At 47.4% G+C, this 17189-nt stretch overlaps 1 protein-coding gene across 10 annotated transcripts in view; it reads left to right on the plus strand.

The window, feature by feature from the left end:
* Positions 1-3628: 3628 nt before the first annotated feature.
* The window catches only part of AMPD3 (adenosine monophosphate deaminase 3), a 44001-nt gene continuing 30440 nt past the window's right edge, over positions 3629-17189 (plus strand). For 3 of the 10 annotated variants that reach the window (XR_010023341.1, XR_010023340.1, XM_063092697.1), the window contains exons 1-2: positions 8398-8710; positions 13171-13396. Coding sequence is in view for 8 of the 10 variants with exons in the window: in XM_063092697.1 (XP_062948767.1) it covers positions 8536-8710; positions 13171-13396 (401 nt within the window). In the remaining 2 variants the exon portion in view is untranslated. Of the gene's footprint in view, positions 3647-4184; positions 4244-8396; positions 8721-9490; positions 9594-13170; positions 13397-17189 lie in introns of those variants that run through there. The other 7 variants (XM_063092695.1, XM_063092692.1, XM_063092696.1 and 4 more) reach the window with 7 other exon arrangements.

Consider the following 17189-nt stretch of genomic DNA (forward strand, 5'->3'; position numbering starts at 1 on the left):
GAGGAGCTGTGAGAGCAGGACCGCCACAGAGAACCCAGAATCGTGGAGCTACCCACATGCAACCCCAGCCTGTGGGAGCTGAAGCATGGCCTCAGACCAGGAAAGCCATAGCAGTGAAGCTGCCCAAGGACTTGGGGACCCAACGCCCATACCAGTGTGCAGAGAATGTTGAACATGTTGTCAAGGTACATGATTCGCCAGTTTTGAGATTTAATGCCCACGCTGCTGGGTTTCAGACTTGCTTTGGACCTGTTACCCTTTTCTTTTGGCCTATTTCTCCCTTTTTGAATGGGAATATGTACCCTATGCTTGTCCCACCATTGTATCTTGGTAGTAGATAACTTGTTTTGATTTCATAGATGGGACCTTGAGACTTTGGACCTTTGAGTTGAAACAAGTTAAGACTTTGGGGATGAAATAAATGTATTTACATGTGAAAAGAACATGAGTTTTGGGGGGAAAAGATGGAGTGTAATGAATTGTGTCCCCCTAAAGTTTAATGTATTGGAGGGCTGGTCCCCACTGTGACAGTGTTAAGAGGGTGGGAAACCCTACTATGGTAATTGAAAGGTGGGGCCTTGAAGAGGTGATTAAGTTGATTTAATGGTGGTTGTGGGTGTGGTTCTGAGGGCTTTAAAAGGAGAGCACATGAAAGTGTCTCTCCGCTCCACCATTTTCTGCCATGTGAGACACCTGCCTTGCTGTAAAGCCACTGCCAAAGAAGACCCTCACCAGATGTGTTCCGTGGACTTTGGGTTTCCCAGCCTCCAAAACTGTAAGCAATAAATTTTGTTTTCTTACAAATTACCCAGTTCCAAGTATTTTGTTATAAGCAACAGAAACGGACTAATACACTGTCTACCTGTAAGTTTGTATCTGTTCACCACCCTCTCCCTGTCCCCTTCTCCCCGCTAGTCTTCCCAGCCTCTAGTAGCCACGATTCTATTCTACTTCTATGAGTTCAATTTCTTGCTCCCACATATGAGCGAGAACATGCAGTATTTATCTTTCTGTGCCTGACTTATTTCCCTTAACAGTGTCTTCCAGACTCATCCATATTGCCACATATGACAGGATTTCATTCTTTTTTTATAACTGAGTAGTACTCCATTGTGTATATATACCACATTTTCTTTAGTCATTCTTCTGTTGATGGACAAGTAGTCTGATTCCATATCTTGGCTATTGTAAATAGTGCTGCAATAAACATGGGGGTGCAGGTATCTCTTCATTATACTGATTTCCTTGAGGAATTTAGATGTTCTTAACACAAAGAAATGATGAATGTTTGCCGTGATAGATAGGCTAATCATTCTGATTTGATCATTACACATTGTATACATGTATGAAAATATCACTTTGCACCCCATAAATATGTGCAATTATTATGTGTCAATTAAAAAATAATAAAAAAATCAGTTGTCTTCAAAGTGGGGTGTGCAGAATGATCCACTGGAATGCAAAAGAAAAATTAAGACTTCTATTTCTACTTTTTTTTAGTCTAAAAATAAAGAAATTAATTACCAGTATTTACTGTATGGATCAACACAGGTACCCTTACTCAGCTCATGGGTCAGGTACCCATGAGGTGTAGTCAGGAAAGACAGGAGATTCTACAACACAGGGGAAGGTGAAAGGGGACCATGGCATCCTCACTGGTCCAGTAGCTTTCAAGTGTATTCGGAGGTTTTGTGAATTATTTGTATCCTAGTCAGAGGGCTCCAAATTTTCTGACCTCTGATATGTTGGCTTGTAATTGTCACAAGTGTGCTACATAGAAGAAAGAAACACACTGTGTTCTTTCAGGCAAAGGTGATATTTTAGTAACGGTCTGAGAAAATAACTGTGCTTTAAAAGAATCATGTTAGGGCTGGTCCGTGGCTCACTTGGGAGAGTGCGGTGCCAATAACACCAAGGCCACGGGTTCGGATCCTATATAGGGATGGCTGGTTAACTCACTTGGGAGAGCGTGGTGCTGACAACACCTAATCAACGGTTTAGATCCCCTTACCAGTCATCTTTAAAAAATAAATAAATAAAAGAATCACGCTGTGGGGAAAGCACTTTGAAAATTAAGATTTGGAACTGGTTCTATTATTGTGCGGTTTTAATGCCAAAGTGAACTGTCTCAGTGTGGCCTACACTCTCATGGTCACCATCTCCACAGTTTACAAGCACAGTTTTAAACCCATTTTACAATCTTCCAAATGCAGAGTTTCAAGGGTTTTAAAACTAACATTTGTTAAAAATATTTGCAAAAACAGCTAATGAAAACATCATTGAGAATGTTGCCTTCATGGACAATGAAGAGTTTTCCTGTGGAATTTCACATTTGTAAAATTGGTAGATGGGATTTAAACAGCAAGAATTATAATTTAGTAAGTGCAGGCAAAGATAGAGTTCTTCTATTGGGTCTATTTGTGCTTGTGAATATATATATTTAAAAAACAATAATAACCACTAGGACCAAGTCTTGACATTAACTGAATTTAGAAGCATGCTTTCTGGTTTCATAAAATATTAAACTAAGATGTATTAATTAAAATTAATAAAAGATGTATTAATAAAAAATCATTTTTAATTATGTTTCTCTCACTAAAGAGATTATTGTTATAACATTAAAGTGAAAGGTAAAAGGTATATCATACCATTCATTAAAAATCAAGTAATTTAAAATTATTGTTTCATCTTTACCACATCCTTTAACGTATCTTAGTGTGTCTTACTATATAATATATTAATATGGTCTCTTACATATCATTTATAAATAAATAAATTGCAAATCTCAGGCTATGAGGTAGAAGGCATAAAACTAGGTGCCTAAATGAGACAATTATGTGAAAGCAGTTGGCACAGTGAGGACACATAGGGGGTGCTCACTAATGAATCATTTCTTTTCTCCCCTTGGTGACTAATTTGGTGTGAGACGTGAAAGGGAGACTGAGTCAAGGATGGCTCCCAAATGTAGCCTGGGGAGTGGGTACTTGGTGGTATCATTCATTGGAAATTGGAAAACAGGAGCAGGTTCTGGCATGGTCCTGGGAGGCAATTAGGAGTTTGAGTCTGGAAGCCTCTAGTGGAGATGCTCCCCAGGAAGTCAGAGACACCATCTGCAGCACTGGAGCATTCCAGCTGGAGATGGGGTTCAAGAGTCATTAGCAGGCGGGAGGTTGTTAAAACCATGGGAGTGGCTGAGATCCGCAGAGTGGCCCAGCGGAGAGAGAGGAGGCTGGCACGGTGAGACCCAGGGGAGCACCACTGTGGAAGCCAGGCCCCGGAGGCCAGGAAGCTACAGGCACCCAGGTATGTGGAAAATTCGGAGAGAGAGGAGAGAGAGGGTGGCGGGTGCCAACTCTGGAAACAGTGCATTGCAAGTCTTCCAGGAAGGTAGGCGTGGGCAGCGGGCTCAGATGCCGTGGAGAGGTGAGTACTGGAGGCGGCAAGGCACCCAGTGGCTCTGGCAACGGGGAGGTCATCCCGGCCTTTGAGGAGCGAGTGGAGAGGCCAGAGAGCAGAGGGCTGGAGAGGGCAGGAGTGTGTGTGCGCGCGCGCGTGTGAGTGTTGGGCGGGGCGAGAAGGTGCTGCAAGTGACCAGACGGACACCTGGGAGAAAACCCGTGCTTGCGGGTCGCTGCAGCTGCAGGGAGTAAGTCACCTGTGTAGGGCTGAGACCCCCCACCCCATCTCGCTCTGGGAAAAGTCCTGGCGGGTAGGGGAGGAGCTCGGGCCAGTCCGAACGCCCAGGGCAGCGGGGTCGGAGCCCGGCGGGTGGCAGCGAAGGCGGGGTCCGGGGAGCCTGGGTGGCACCTAAGCCCGGGCTGCGGCGCGGCCCCGCGGAGCCCAGGCGGCGGCGGGCGCGCTTCCGGCCGAGGGACCCGGCGGCCGCCGCGCCCCTGGCGCGCTCAAGTTTCCTGTTGGCAGCGCGGCCCGGGCGCTGCAGGTAGCGCCGGCCCGGCCCGCGCCCGTCTGCTCCCGGCTCCTCGCCTTTCCTCCGCTCGGCGCCCAGGTAGGGCACCGCCCGGGGCGGCGTGCGGCGGCGGCCCTCCGTCCTCCCGCCGCGCCGGCCCGGGGGCTCCGGGGCTGGGCTCCCGCAGCGCTGAGCCCTCCCAGCCCCGGCCGGCTTCAGTGCCCGGCAGCCCGACTGGGCGGCGCTTGCTGTGCGCCCTGTCCAGCGCGACACCTGCGCTCCAGCCCTGCGGCCGCCCCCTTCGGGCCCACGGCATGGCCCTGTCCTCCGAACCCGGTGAGTGCGCGCGATGCTGCACGGCTGACCTTGGGCCCGCGCCCCGCGGACCCCGAGGCCCAGGGCGGGAGTCGGCAGCGCTCCGGGATCTGAGCCTCGGCTCCCGGCTTCCTGGCTCACAGAGGCGGTGGCGCCGATCACGGGCTCGTCCCCGGCCCAGCCCTGCCCTTGCCTGTGCCCCTGGCCCTGGCCCTGGCCCTGAGGTGGCCTGGGCTCCAGCGGCCCCAGGTAAGCTGGCAGCATCCCGGTTCCCTGGCGGCCTAGATTGGATTTGCAAGGTTTAGAGAAATTAAAGGACCTGAGACTTGCCGCCTCTTAAAAGCGCCTGGAGAAGTTTCTAGGTGCTTGAGGACCAGTTGGATGTAGACAGCTGAGGTGGACTTCTACCTGGAGGCAGGGGGATGGACAGGATAATGGGGTGATGGGAGCGCTTGAGGCCTTCGTCATCGCCTCTTTGGCTGTCCTCCAGCAGGGGAGGTGGGTGTACTGCCTTGTGCTCTGGAGACTGCTTTCTGCCCTTGAACTTCTGTAGCTGCTTTGCCAGCAGAGCTGCTAATGGCTCATCTAGGCTGGCAGAGGCCCTTGGGGTGAGTGTTGAGAGGCCCCGGAGTAGGGGAGGCTTGCTAACTAGAGTGTCATTTCCCCAAACTGTAGGAGTATGTGACTGGAAGCTTGGTGATGACAAATTAGCAAAGGAGCTGGGTAAAAGCTGGCAGCACTAGGAGGGACTTCAGCATGGCCTGAGACCTTGTTGGCTGTCCCCCTGGATGTGACCAACACTTGTCCATCTTCATGGGAATGCTGGCTGCAGTTGGAACCCTTGGAGGAGAAATTCCTTCCCTGGTTGCAAAGCATTAATGCTGAGTGGTGGTGGAACCACTGAGCCAGGCAGACAGAGCCTGGGTCAGCTCCCACCTCCTGGAGTGTTGGCAGCAGGTCTGGAGTAGGAGGTCTGACCTCAGCTCCGAGGGGTGTGGCTGCAACTCTGAGGGGCCTGGTTTGCTCTGAAGATGATGATCTGGAGCTTCTTTCTCTAGGAATAATGGCGCTTGAGTGGGTGGGTTGCTGGGAGACTTTTTCACCTCTCAGCCCCAATCCTTAGCCCAGCCTCTATCCTTCTAAGGTCCTGGGTAAGGGGCGAGTGGCTCTCAGCTGGGTTAAGAAGTTCTTTGAGAGATGAAGCTCATTTTTCTTGCTCCTACACTTGCTGGATCACTCTACAAATGGCCTCATAATAAATCCCAGATCTTGAAAATGTCATAAGCAGATAAGACATAGCCTTAGGGTTGAACAGGGAGATACCTTTTCTCCACTAAAGCTGCTCATTGGTCTTCCTGGTTCTTCTGCCAAGTATATCAATCTCTTATTTCTTCTGTGTTGTATGCTTATCTAAGACAAAAGACAATGGCTTAGGTCTTTTGATTTATAAGAAACTGACTAAGGCGTGGGAGGATGGGCTCATAGCTGGAGTCCTGGCTACATGCAGTCACAAAGAAGTATCATTCATAGCAGAGAAGGCTATTCTTCCTTTTGATCTGGCTTCATATTTAAACATGGTTTCCCTCTTCCTGGACCCATGTAGGAACTTGGGAGAGTGGCAGGCACATAATGGTGCTCACTAAATACTACTGAATAAAATAATTCAGTGTCTAGATGAAACTTCATGTTTATTTTCCCAGCTGGACTTCCTTTTGCATGTGATATCATAGTGATGATGACAATGATGTTGACACATAATACTTATAAAGCAGATGCTCTGTGCCAGGTACTAGTGTAAGCACTTTACATATGCTAACTAGTTTGTCCTGGTAACCCATGAGGTCCATACTTTTTTGTTGTTTTTTGGCAGCTGGCCAGTACAGAGATGCAGGAATTGAACTCTGGACTTTGGCATCACTTTTATTATTCTGTTATCCCCATTTTACAGGGAATACAATACCCACAGAAAAGTTTAGTAACTTGCCCAAGGTCATGCATCTAAATGGTAGAACAGGATTCAAACCCAATAGTCTGACTTGAGCCCATCTTATTTGTTGCTTTGCCTCCCACAGATTTGTCACCCCTTTTCTCCTGGGTGACAGAGCTGCCAAAGGTTACTCAAAGCCCATCTCTTTTGAGCAGTGAAAAGCCCCAGAAAGGGGTTAATATCCCAGAACTTCCTCAAGCGTGAGGCATTTCTTCCATTTGGGAAATTAACCATGAATTGGGGTTCTCTTCCTGCATTTATTCTCTAGACCAAGAAGTTACAGGAAGAGACATAGGTAGGGTTTTGCTAAGTACAGATTAACAAGTTTTACAATAGAAGATGGTAACATTCGGTAAAAACAAGTCAGATGACATTCTGTTAGGCAATTAAGTTATCCACTAACAAAGGTTTGATTTAGCCAACAATCCTTTTCCCTCCAGCAGCTTTTTAGTAACTTTACATATCAATTAGTAACTTGTCTGTCTTTGAGCCAGCAACCTTGCTGTGTTACAATTCTTATCTTGCAACAGAGACTCAATAGCCTGGAGAAAATTTCCGGTCCTTTGCCAGGTCAGTATTTGAAACTGCAAGGCTTTGGAAAACCAGGCCCTATGAAGTACATTTGTTTTATGAATCCTCTACGCTTATTAACCATACACTGTACTGACTCTAGAGATTACCATAGGTGGATTCATCTACTTAGCTCATTCACTTCTTCATTGCTTCATACATTTTTCATTTAACAACTATTTATTGAGTGCCTACTGTATTCCAGGCATGGGAGTACAATGGTGAATGAGACAGGTAGAATCTGTCGTGGAGCTGATATTTAGCAGGTGAAGCCCCCTTGCCCAACTCCTTGTGTGAGTCACACATACCTCAGAAGTGAGAAGGAAAATGGACCCCTGTGGGCAAGCTCATGCCTTGCTTTCAGGGAGGAGAGTGGTATCTTTCTTGATGAGACATACTTTAATTCCAGCCTTTCCTGTCTTTTAGGGCTCCTAAGGGGCACTTAAGTGATAAAAGTGAATACAGTCTGCTATCTTGGGCAGGAGATGCAGGCTCTGGGTCTGGTTATCATAGATTGTCTTGATGTCCATTCAAAAGGGAAATAAGGCTTTGAGCTTGGGGTCAGTGCTTTTCAACCCGAGGAGACATCTAGGCCACAAGGAGCAGCAACATGTTAGGCTCAAGGTAGAATTGTGAGGTCCTGAGCAGGGCTTGCCCTCCTTAGACAAAGCTGCAGTTTTTTTTACTAAACCGCCCATGTTCTGGAGGGTCTTTCATCCCTTTGGCTCCAGCAGGACACTTGGCCATTGTTCCAATTTGTGTCATCTTAGCAGGGCTATAGCCCATCTCTGCCTGCACCTGATAGAGTGAGTCTCACACGCGGAGCTGGGCTCCAGAAAGGTAGCTTTCTCTAGGTTGGAAAACAAAGTGGAAGGCATTTTCCAAAGCCCGTGACACAGAATATTAGTAGGTGTTTTATTCTATGAGCAGCAGTGGTGGGACAGTCAAATAAGTGAGCTGGGTTAAACAAAGTTAAGCAGTTTTCTTTACTGCAGGTGTTGAATCTTCTAGTAGAAATTTTGCATGAATCCCCATAAGGGACTATGGTATGCAGTATTTTCCAAGCCTTCTGACCTTTTGTGTTCTACAGACTGTACTTTGGGAAATGCTTGTTCAGACTAAGGCTATTCAGAATCTGGTTAAAGGTGCAGAATAGAATTCCCTGAATGAGTTGGACTCGGATCCATAGGCTAGGATGCTCCCATTTATCCCCCACCCAATCTCTCCCTTCCCTGAAACACCAGCAGAAGGAATCGTTTGCTTCTCCTACCTTCTGGCAGAACAGTACTAAGGGTTTGATTTTTTTTTTTCTCATGCTGTAAATCTGTTTAATTATTTAATGAATAAATATTACCCTTCCTCTAGGTTGCTTGTAGCCTGCTGTTTGCACTGTTCATGAAACAGCTGTGAGGACAGGTGGGCCGTAATCTTTGGGTAGCTAAAGCCCAGCAGTAACCCAAGGATCATGTGTCAACCCTGTAATCCTGCTCTGTGCTCACAGGAATTATGATGTGGGCTCAATAAGGCACAACCTCACGATTGGACATGAGGAGGTGACTCAGGCCCAAGTCAGGGCTACAGCTAGCCTCCCGGTAAACAACTGACCCATCCTTTCTGGGCTCTTCTCCCCAGGATTTCAACAGCACCACAGAAATAGCCATTTTGCTCATGGTGATTTCCCAGACCCACACAATATATCTAAGTCACTGGTAGGCCATGTTTCTGTTCTGAGCCTTCCCACTTTCCTAAAGGGCAGATGAATAACGGAGCTGCGCACCCTGGGCTGCTGTTGGAATCTGCCCTGCTTGGTGGTGGACGACTGCTTCTGTGGGTCACTTGGGGCGAGGTGGGCTCCACCTTCCCCAGGGAGAAAAGCAGAGTCCAACTCACGCTCAGGAGGCTGCTCAGAGCTGGAGGCCCACGCGGGAGCCGTGAGTGGCAGTAAGAAGGGAGGGTACACAGGGGCTCAGCTGGGTGGGGGAGCGGGGCGGGCCATCCTTCTTTTCTGTGTGTGTTGCGGGGAGATCTGGCAGAGCTTGTCAGGCTGCCTAGTCACCTGTGATGTGTGTCTCCTTTCAGGGAAGAAAGGAAGGAGTGGGACAGGGCCGCCAGCTTTTCACCCTAGCCTGCCCCTGTGCTGAGGCAGTCCCCTCTCCCTGAGTCTCTGTCCTTTCCTGGGAAAAGCAGAAGCAGTTCATGGTCCTCCCTGTTTCAGATGAGGAGGGGAGGCGGATCTTATATTGGCAACTGGGCTCAGAGCTCCGTCTGCCAGTCCTGGGGTGCCCTCAGGAGGGGTGCTTTGGAGGGGCCTTCAGCAGGGAGGCAGGGCAGGCTTTGCCATACACGAATCCCCTTGGTAAGATGAGCCCAGTCACCAGGCCAGGCCTGAAGTGGGGTTCACAACGGAGTCAGCAGAGGTGATGGCATCGCTCATTGCCACTCGGCTTTCAGGAGGGGTCTGGGTGTTAGGGGAGGCTGCAGCTTCTCTTCTGCCATCAGTCAGGGAAGTCAAATGTGTTGTGGCGTTGGGGCGTTTCTTTTGGTGAGGCCACTGCATTCAGGCTACCACCGCCTTGTTGCCTTGGATAACTGGCATTATTACCTGGGGCCTTTAAGGACTCTTGGAAATTTTCCATTTGCATTTCCTATTCATGGAAGAATTTCTAGCCCAGACTCTGCCTGCTTTCCTCACTGCAGCTCACTGCACTGATAAGCAGACAGGGCTGTCTCCTGGGCAGCACGCAGCCTGGCCCACGCACGTTTTCTGCCTGGTGTCCTCAGGTGTGGTCATGGAGGCTCCTGCGCCAGGCTCAGGTTGGTGTTGTGGGTTCTGGCGATAGGAATCTGGCAAGAGCAGGAAATAGCTTCATCTGTGTAGGAGGGGATTGAAGTGGCACCGTGCTTCCTTTCTGGAGGGGCTGTGGTGCCATGAAAGTGACTGGTGAAACTGGCGGTGTTTTAGAGCTTTCTAACTCTGGGACACTTCTTCAAGCTCATTGGGGTGTATGTAACACTTAGATAAGCTGTATCACTGGCTGACTGATGCTGGTGAATTCACAGTTAAGCTTCCCAAGCCTGCTGGCTTTGGCTGACAAATGATCGAGAGCCAGGCATGAACAGGCAGCTGGGGCCGAAGCTCTGCTTGGCATCTGCAGAGTGGGCTTTCCTTGGCATGCCTGGCCTGGTGGGTGTCTGGAGGTCTGAGAGGGGAGACAAGCTGTGGAGGAAAGGGTTGGCAGGAGGGAGCTGTCTGCACAGAACACAGCAGGTGTGTGGCAGACTACTAAGCTCCAGAGACTTACTGTATCACCTCGAGTGGGTTTCTTGGTCCATACTAATTATTTAAGACACTGGTAGTAGTTCTACAGGAGATTCATATGGATTCTGTAAAAAAAAAAAGGGGGGGTTCTATGGGAAAATGCTACTCTGTGATCCTTGAGCCTTTAATGTGCTTGTGAATGTGGGTTGAGGGCCATGGAATGCAGCATCTCCCCAATAACGGACCACAGGAACTGTTTTACCAGCAATGAGTATCCACTTCTCATGGGACCCATTTTGGGAAAGGTTGATTTAACCTTTTAAGCTAAAAAAGAGGAATATCTTTTATAGAAAGATGCGTCCTGAAAAATGTGTTTAGTTGACTTGAGCAAGCTAAAAATGCTTCATGGACAAACATGGCAGGATCTGACATAAAAGCCATCAGACATAGAGGGACCCTCCACCCCCAATGCCCATCTCTGAGAGGGTCCAGTAGAGCATGTCTGGGTCAGGCCTTGGGGTGTGTGGGGTGGGGGGCGGAGGGGGTGGGAAGGTGGTGATGGGGGGCAGCTTCTGAGCAGGGTAGGAGCTGATGCAGAGATGGGTCTCAATGGTGTAACCCCTTTAGGCTGGCCTCTCTCTGGTGTGGGTTAGGTGGGAGAGGACCCTAATTGCCCAAATCTACTGGAATAAGTTTGATTTGTTTTCCTATTTTTCTCTCTTTTCATTGTCTATTCATTTTCTTTGTATTTGTTAAAAAAAGATATAACAGCATTAATTATTAAAATGTAAGACATCCCCTCACACAAAGGCAACCCTGCCATCTGGCTATTTTGAGTGTTTATCTCTCTTGCAGTCCTTGTCCATTAGGGAATGAATTTTCATATTGTTGTATTCAAAGCATGGGTACAGTTTTATGTATTAATTTTTTCACTTGCTGTTATTTCACAAGATAACTTTTATGTGATTACATCATCCTCATAATTTTGTTTGCCTAATACTTTTTTCAAGTGAGCATTCACTAATTTGGACATTTTAAAGCTATTTACAAAAAGAGTGCAAGTAAACATCTTTGTGTTTTTCCTTCCTTCAGATTCTTTCCTTAGAAGAAATTTCTAGAAGTGGGGTTACCTGGTCAAACAGTTTGGGTGCTTTATGGCATTTGATGACCTTTGCCTGGGGCCTGTTTGATGTCGACTTCTGAGATGTGGTGTGAGGTTTTGGAACATTGCACTTGGCCTGTGGACTTAGAGTTGGGGGGTAGGGGTCCAACTTTATTCCAGCCTGACAGCGCCTCCTGAGTCTTGTCCTGCGTGCTGTTCTGGCCTTCCTCTCCCCTGTCATCTCTCTGAGTTTCTGCTGTGATGGCTTCCAGCTTCCCCTCTCCCTGCTATCAGGACCTGAAGATCTCCACAGTCAGCTCTGTTTCTCTTCCTCTTTGCAGAGGCCAGGACTTTGCTATCTTGGTGTCTGCTCCCTAGACCAGCTCAGTTGAGTGCCGAGGTGGCTCTTCCTCACCAGCTCCCTCTCACTCAACCCGCTTAGGGTGAGGGAGGCCCAGGAAAGGCATGTCCCTGGGTGTGGAGGGAAGAGGAAATTGGTTTCAGAGTCAGGGGCCCTCAGACACAGTGGCGTTGACTGCCTGTTACCAGCCTGCTTTCCCCCTTTCAGCCCCCCATGCCACAGACAGGACTAGAGCAGCAAGCCTTCCTCTGGCAACTGAAACCTCTCGGTAACTAGAATTGCACCATTTAGAACTAAGAGGGCCTCGGAGACTACTTAATCCAGCCACTTTATCTCACAGATGAGGAAATTGTGAGGCCAGAGAAGAACTGTCCCAGCATGGCCCAATGAGTCCCCCTCCCCTGTAATTGCTTCCTCTTCCTTCCAGACAGCAACACAGCGCTGTCTCACCTTCATCTCATCTGTCTGGTCAACAAAACCACCTTAAAGAGACTGTGGTCATAGATGGACAGGAAACTCCTCTTCCAGGGCTGCTGCTGGTGAAGGCAGCTTGTTGAAAAGGGTGCAGTATTCATCTACATCGTACATGCGATGCTGGGGACCATGAGAAGACTCTGCCCTGACACCCAAATGGACAAGGAGAAGCAGCACAGTGTAGTGATTAAGGGAACCAGGTTCCTGGGTTCAGATCCTGAGCAGAGGCTCAGAGAGGAAGGGATAGGGGAGAGAAAGGCTGGAAACAGCACAGATCTCTGCCAGCTTATTATTTGCCCTGGGCAAATCGGCTCTCTAACTTCTCATCTATAAAATGGGAATAATGAGATTGACTGAGTTAAAAGTATAAAGTGCTTGGGAGAGTGTGTATATTAAGTGCTATACAAGTGTTTGCAAAGAGAAAGAGAAACAGAGAAGGAAAGAAACCCGATGATTTAGGGCACTTACTGATAGCAGTATGCAGAGAGCTGGGTAGGGAAAGATTGTTTAAGAGAGGGAGTTTTCAGCTGGATAGCGTGTCCCTGTTCCAAAACCTTTATTTTATTTGCTGTGTCTTATTAGAGGGTTCCAGAGGGCTTGGGGGACCATGAAACTGTTGCAGATTCTTTCTTTTCAGCAAAAGGCCTTGTTTTATGTAATGAAGAATATAGCTTTAGATTTCCCAGGGCTCTGCTATAATCTTGTGGGACCTTAAGCTAATTGTTAAACTTTTTTGGCTTTGGTCTTCCCCTCTGTGAAGTGGGGGAGTGAGGTTTGATTATTGTTGCAGCCCTAACAACCTCCTCGTAGTCTGGAGGAGGGATGGCTCTGATCTCCCTCCTGCTGCTTCTCAATCAGGGAAACCAAGTCAGGAGCGCAGTGCTGCCAGGGTGCTGCAGATTCCTTGGGTTTGGGAGAATGGAAGCATGCTTGGTTAGACGGTGTATTCTTTGACTTCTGAACATTTGCTTTCTCATGAAGTGTAAGTGGCCCTATGCACTTCACATCTAATTATTTATTGAGCTAATTTTCAAACTTGTCATGCTGGGTTTGGTATGGGGAATTCCTGAGTAAACAGCTGACCCCAGGGACCAGGTGGGCCTGGCCTGCACTTCAGTACCTTCTCCTCCCCCGCCCTGGTGACTCAGGCCATCCAGTAATTGATTAGGATCAATGCTTGTTCTTTCTCTGCTAGCTGAGATGCCGCGCCAATTCCCCAAGCTGAACATCTCTGAAGTGGACGAGCAAGTCCGACTTCTGGCCGAGAAGGTGTTTGCTAAAGTGCTCCGAGAAGAGGACAGCAAAGATGCCTTGTCCCTCTTCACTGTCCCCGAGGACTGCCCCATCGGGCAGAAGGAAGCCAAGGAGAGGGAGCTGCAGAAGGAGCTGGCAGAGCAGAAGTCTGCAGAGACCGCGAAAAGGTTTGTCCTCGAGACTCAGCATAAAACATTTCCGAGCCACCAAAATGCGCATCAGGACTCCTCTAGCTCTCTTCTTTTTTCTTCTTCCTCCTCCTCCTCCTCCTGCTCCTCCTCCTCCTCCTTTATTTCCTCTTTTCCTCCTTCCTCTACAGCTTTATTGAGGTACAATTCATATATGATGCAATCCACCCATTTAAATCGTGCAATTCAGTGGTTTTTAGTATATTCACAAAGTTGTGCAACCGTCACCACAACCAATTTTAGAACATTTTCATCATCCCCAAAAGAAACCCCATACCCTTTAGCTGTGAAAAGGTTAACATTTTCATGGAGGGCACCTTCGCCCAACTCCCTTTCCATCTGTGGCACCTCCCATCCCATCTCCTATTTATTCTTATTTTACACAGATTTCTAATAAGCTGGCTGTCTTATTTCTTATCTTGTGCCAGATTTAAAGGAGCAAATTAGAAGTGGGAGAGAGACTTCTATAGGCAGGGTCACAGAGGTGATGTGTGGTGATTATAAGCGTGGGCTTTGGGGTCAGACTGACTGGATTCAAAATGACAGCCCCATCACTTACTCCTGAGTGGCTTTGGTGAAGGCTCTTAACTGCTTGAGCCAGTCTCCTGATCTGCGAAATGAGGAAGATAAAAGGACCTGCCTTATGAGAATTATATGAGCTAATACACATAAAATGCTTAGTGCTGTGCTTGGAGCATCATTAATGTTCCTGTTTTTATTATTGTTATTATTCAACAGTCAACAGTGAGGAAGGAAACAGAATAATCATGAAAAGCAGGCAGAAGAATTTGAAGCACAACAGTCTAGAGACAGAACACCTGTAAGATTGTGACTGGGTAATGCAGTAATGACCCTGAGTCATTGAGAGAACTTTAAATTATGTTCAGTATGCTCTGATTAAGAATGCAGGAGTTATGCATTTCATTAAAAAAGCCACACCAAAATTATCTTTTTAAAAAATGAGGATATAAAGAGGACAGACTTTGTTATCTGAAAAATTTGGCTACCCAGAACATCCACTTCCCTAAGAATATTTTGAATAAGATAAATAAACAGATATTTATTATGAATTGAGCGTAGCATAGCTAAAGTGTTGTTAAATCATTTTACTTTATGAAACTTCTTAAATCAGGGACGGGTAACATTTTAAAAAATTCACGGCCATTGGCAAAGGAGCTTCATTTAAAACAGTCAATTAATCTGCTTTTAAAGTAAAGAATAGAAATTGTAACATTTAATTTGAAAGGTAGTAGAGATTGTACTTCATTTTGACCTCTGGGGTCTTTAGGGAGGAGGGCAGCTGGGAAGGACTGGGGAAAGGAAGAAATGGAGGTGAGTGGCGGGGGGAGACAAGTGGGACTACAGTGGGTCAGGAGTGGGCCGGAGGGAAGTGGGGACAGAACAGGAGGGGCAGGTTATCAGAGGGGAGTGAAGGGGAAGACAGAGGGTGAGGCTGTGAGTCTTCATACCTGAAGGGCTGCAAGGTGTGTGAATCAAAGTTATACCCACCTGGTCAGACTGCTGGTCACCTGATCGTGTGTGCAGAGTAAGTGGCCTCTGCATACCCCTTTCATACTGCCCATTATGCAGCACACATCATAGTTGGCTGTTTCTGCATTCCCCTTTCCAGGTAGGCTGGAACTTTTGGTCTCAATTACAGAGTAGATGCCAGCTCCTCAGCTAGTCCCCTTCTTACACTAGGGGTGCCGATTTTATGTGAATCAATGCGGTGACAGTGAAAGCAATGAGTGATGAGGCTGTGGAAGTGGAGAGTGCCTGTTAACCTAATGACATTCAAATTCACATTGTTAACAAAACCCTGTGCTGCTTTGTGGCTCCTGCCTCCAATGAAACCAAAAAACAGCCACTGGTTCTTTGGAAAAAAGATTGGTTACCATGTCATTTGTAACCCACTTGCAATTCGATCAGGCTCTGACTCTCACTAAAACATCTAAATATACTAGCACAATGGACCTTAGAGCTAGTTCCAGTTTATAGAAAAGATTGCATGCTTAGCGACAAGATAGCGTAATTCCTAACTTTGTTTTCTTTATTGTTACAATGAAGAACATAAAGTCAGGGAAAAAGGCATTTGTCATCATGTCATATCAACTGTATACAAATTGCATGGCCAATATATTTTCACTAATATGTGCCCTTAAGAAATTTTTAGGTAATAAATTGGAAATTTGATTTTATATAAACATCACTGTTACTATATTTCCATACGTACTTATATTAAAAATCAACCTATCCCACTCTTCCTAAGCCCGTACTAGCACGCTCCAGTAAAAAATTGGGATAATGAATAATTATTTCATAAAGGTCATATAGTTTGCATATACTACAGAAAGTTCATGTAAAAAATGGAATTAAGAGATAATATGAATCCATGAACTTTTTGAAGACCCGTCATATTTTTGATGATGCATTGTAGAAAAAAAGTATTGTGAGCTGCCAAGAAAGCAAAATGTATCACAAACACATTTCAACCAGCTTTGTGGTAGAAGGCCAGCCATGTATAGACAGAGCATAGCATTTAAAATCAGAACGCTGGATTGTAATCAATTGACATGTTTTGAATATCAATTTACTATACGTATAGATAAAAAGCTCAGGGTAGTTGCAGCACCAGACAGGCCTTCATTGTGCATTAGCTGTGCGACCTTGGACAAAATCACTTATTACAAATGAAATCTGTTAAATGGCTGTTCTAATGCTATCCTGCCTCCAGCCTTTACAGTAACAACTCTCATCTGGAGGGGGAGGGGCTGCCAGAATAATGTGGGTGGGGAGGAGTTCAAGCAAGTCTCCTGTTCTGAAATGTCCCCTCTTGCTGTCCCTGCTGCTCCACTGCTCCCACCCCCAGTGTGGATTAAGTGTCTCCTCTGGGATCCCAAAATATCCTGGGCATCTCATTACAGAGACCACATTGTATGATAACAATCTGTTGAGCGTCTGGTCCTTCTCTGCCATCACACAGTCAGCGCCTGGAAGGCAGGAGTCATATTTTATCTACCCGTTTACCTCAGGGCCCAGCACAGGGAGGTTTAGGGAATGAAGTGACTCACGGCACACATTTGAGAGCCTGGTGAAAGGTTTGCTCCGGTACCTGCCTGCCTGGTAGCCCTCTGGACAGCCTGCACAGGGCAGTGGGCTTCAGAGGCCCTGGGGAGAGGCTGGCTCTTCTCTAGAAGAGAAAGGAGGCCCCACGGACTCTTAACTTGGATTTAGCATATGAAGCAGATTTTTATAAGGGAAGACTCTGGGGGGGCCTGATTCCCAGGAGCTGAGGAGAGTTGGGGAGGGTGGGGGAGAGACACAGAGAATGGCAGGGGCAGCCAAGGGCCATCGAGCAGGTGGGGGCATCAGACAGGTGCTGGGAGATGAGATGCTATAATAACAGCCTCTGTGACCAGATCACCTCCTTGTCTTGAGGGCCTGGATGGCAAGAAGGTCCCTGTGCCCTGGGAAGACCAACCATATCGGGGATGACAAAGCAGCTCCCTGGCCCTTTGGGCCCGCAGGCTTGTCCTGGAGCTGGTGTCCTCACAGCCTCGCACTCTGCCAGCTCCTTGGTGGGAGTGTGTGTGTGCCAGGTGCACGTGTGGGCAGGGGCAGGCGGGGGCATGCAGCTGTGGCAGAGCAAGCTGGTTTACTCCAGCGCCTGCCCCAGGGGCTAGCACAAGGTGCCACAGGTAGGACTGTGGACAGACAGGTCTTGGCCATCGTAAGAAGTGCTTTCTAACAGTGGCAAAGATCGTGTTTTGTT

Source organism: Cynocephalus volans, chromosome 4 (assembly GCF_027409185.1).
Source record: "Cynocephalus volans isolate mCynVol1 chromosome 4, mCynVol1.pri, whole genome shotgun sequence".
Taxonomy (NCBI): Eukaryota; Metazoa; Chordata; class Mammalia; order Dermoptera; family Cynocephalidae; genus Cynocephalus; species Cynocephalus volans.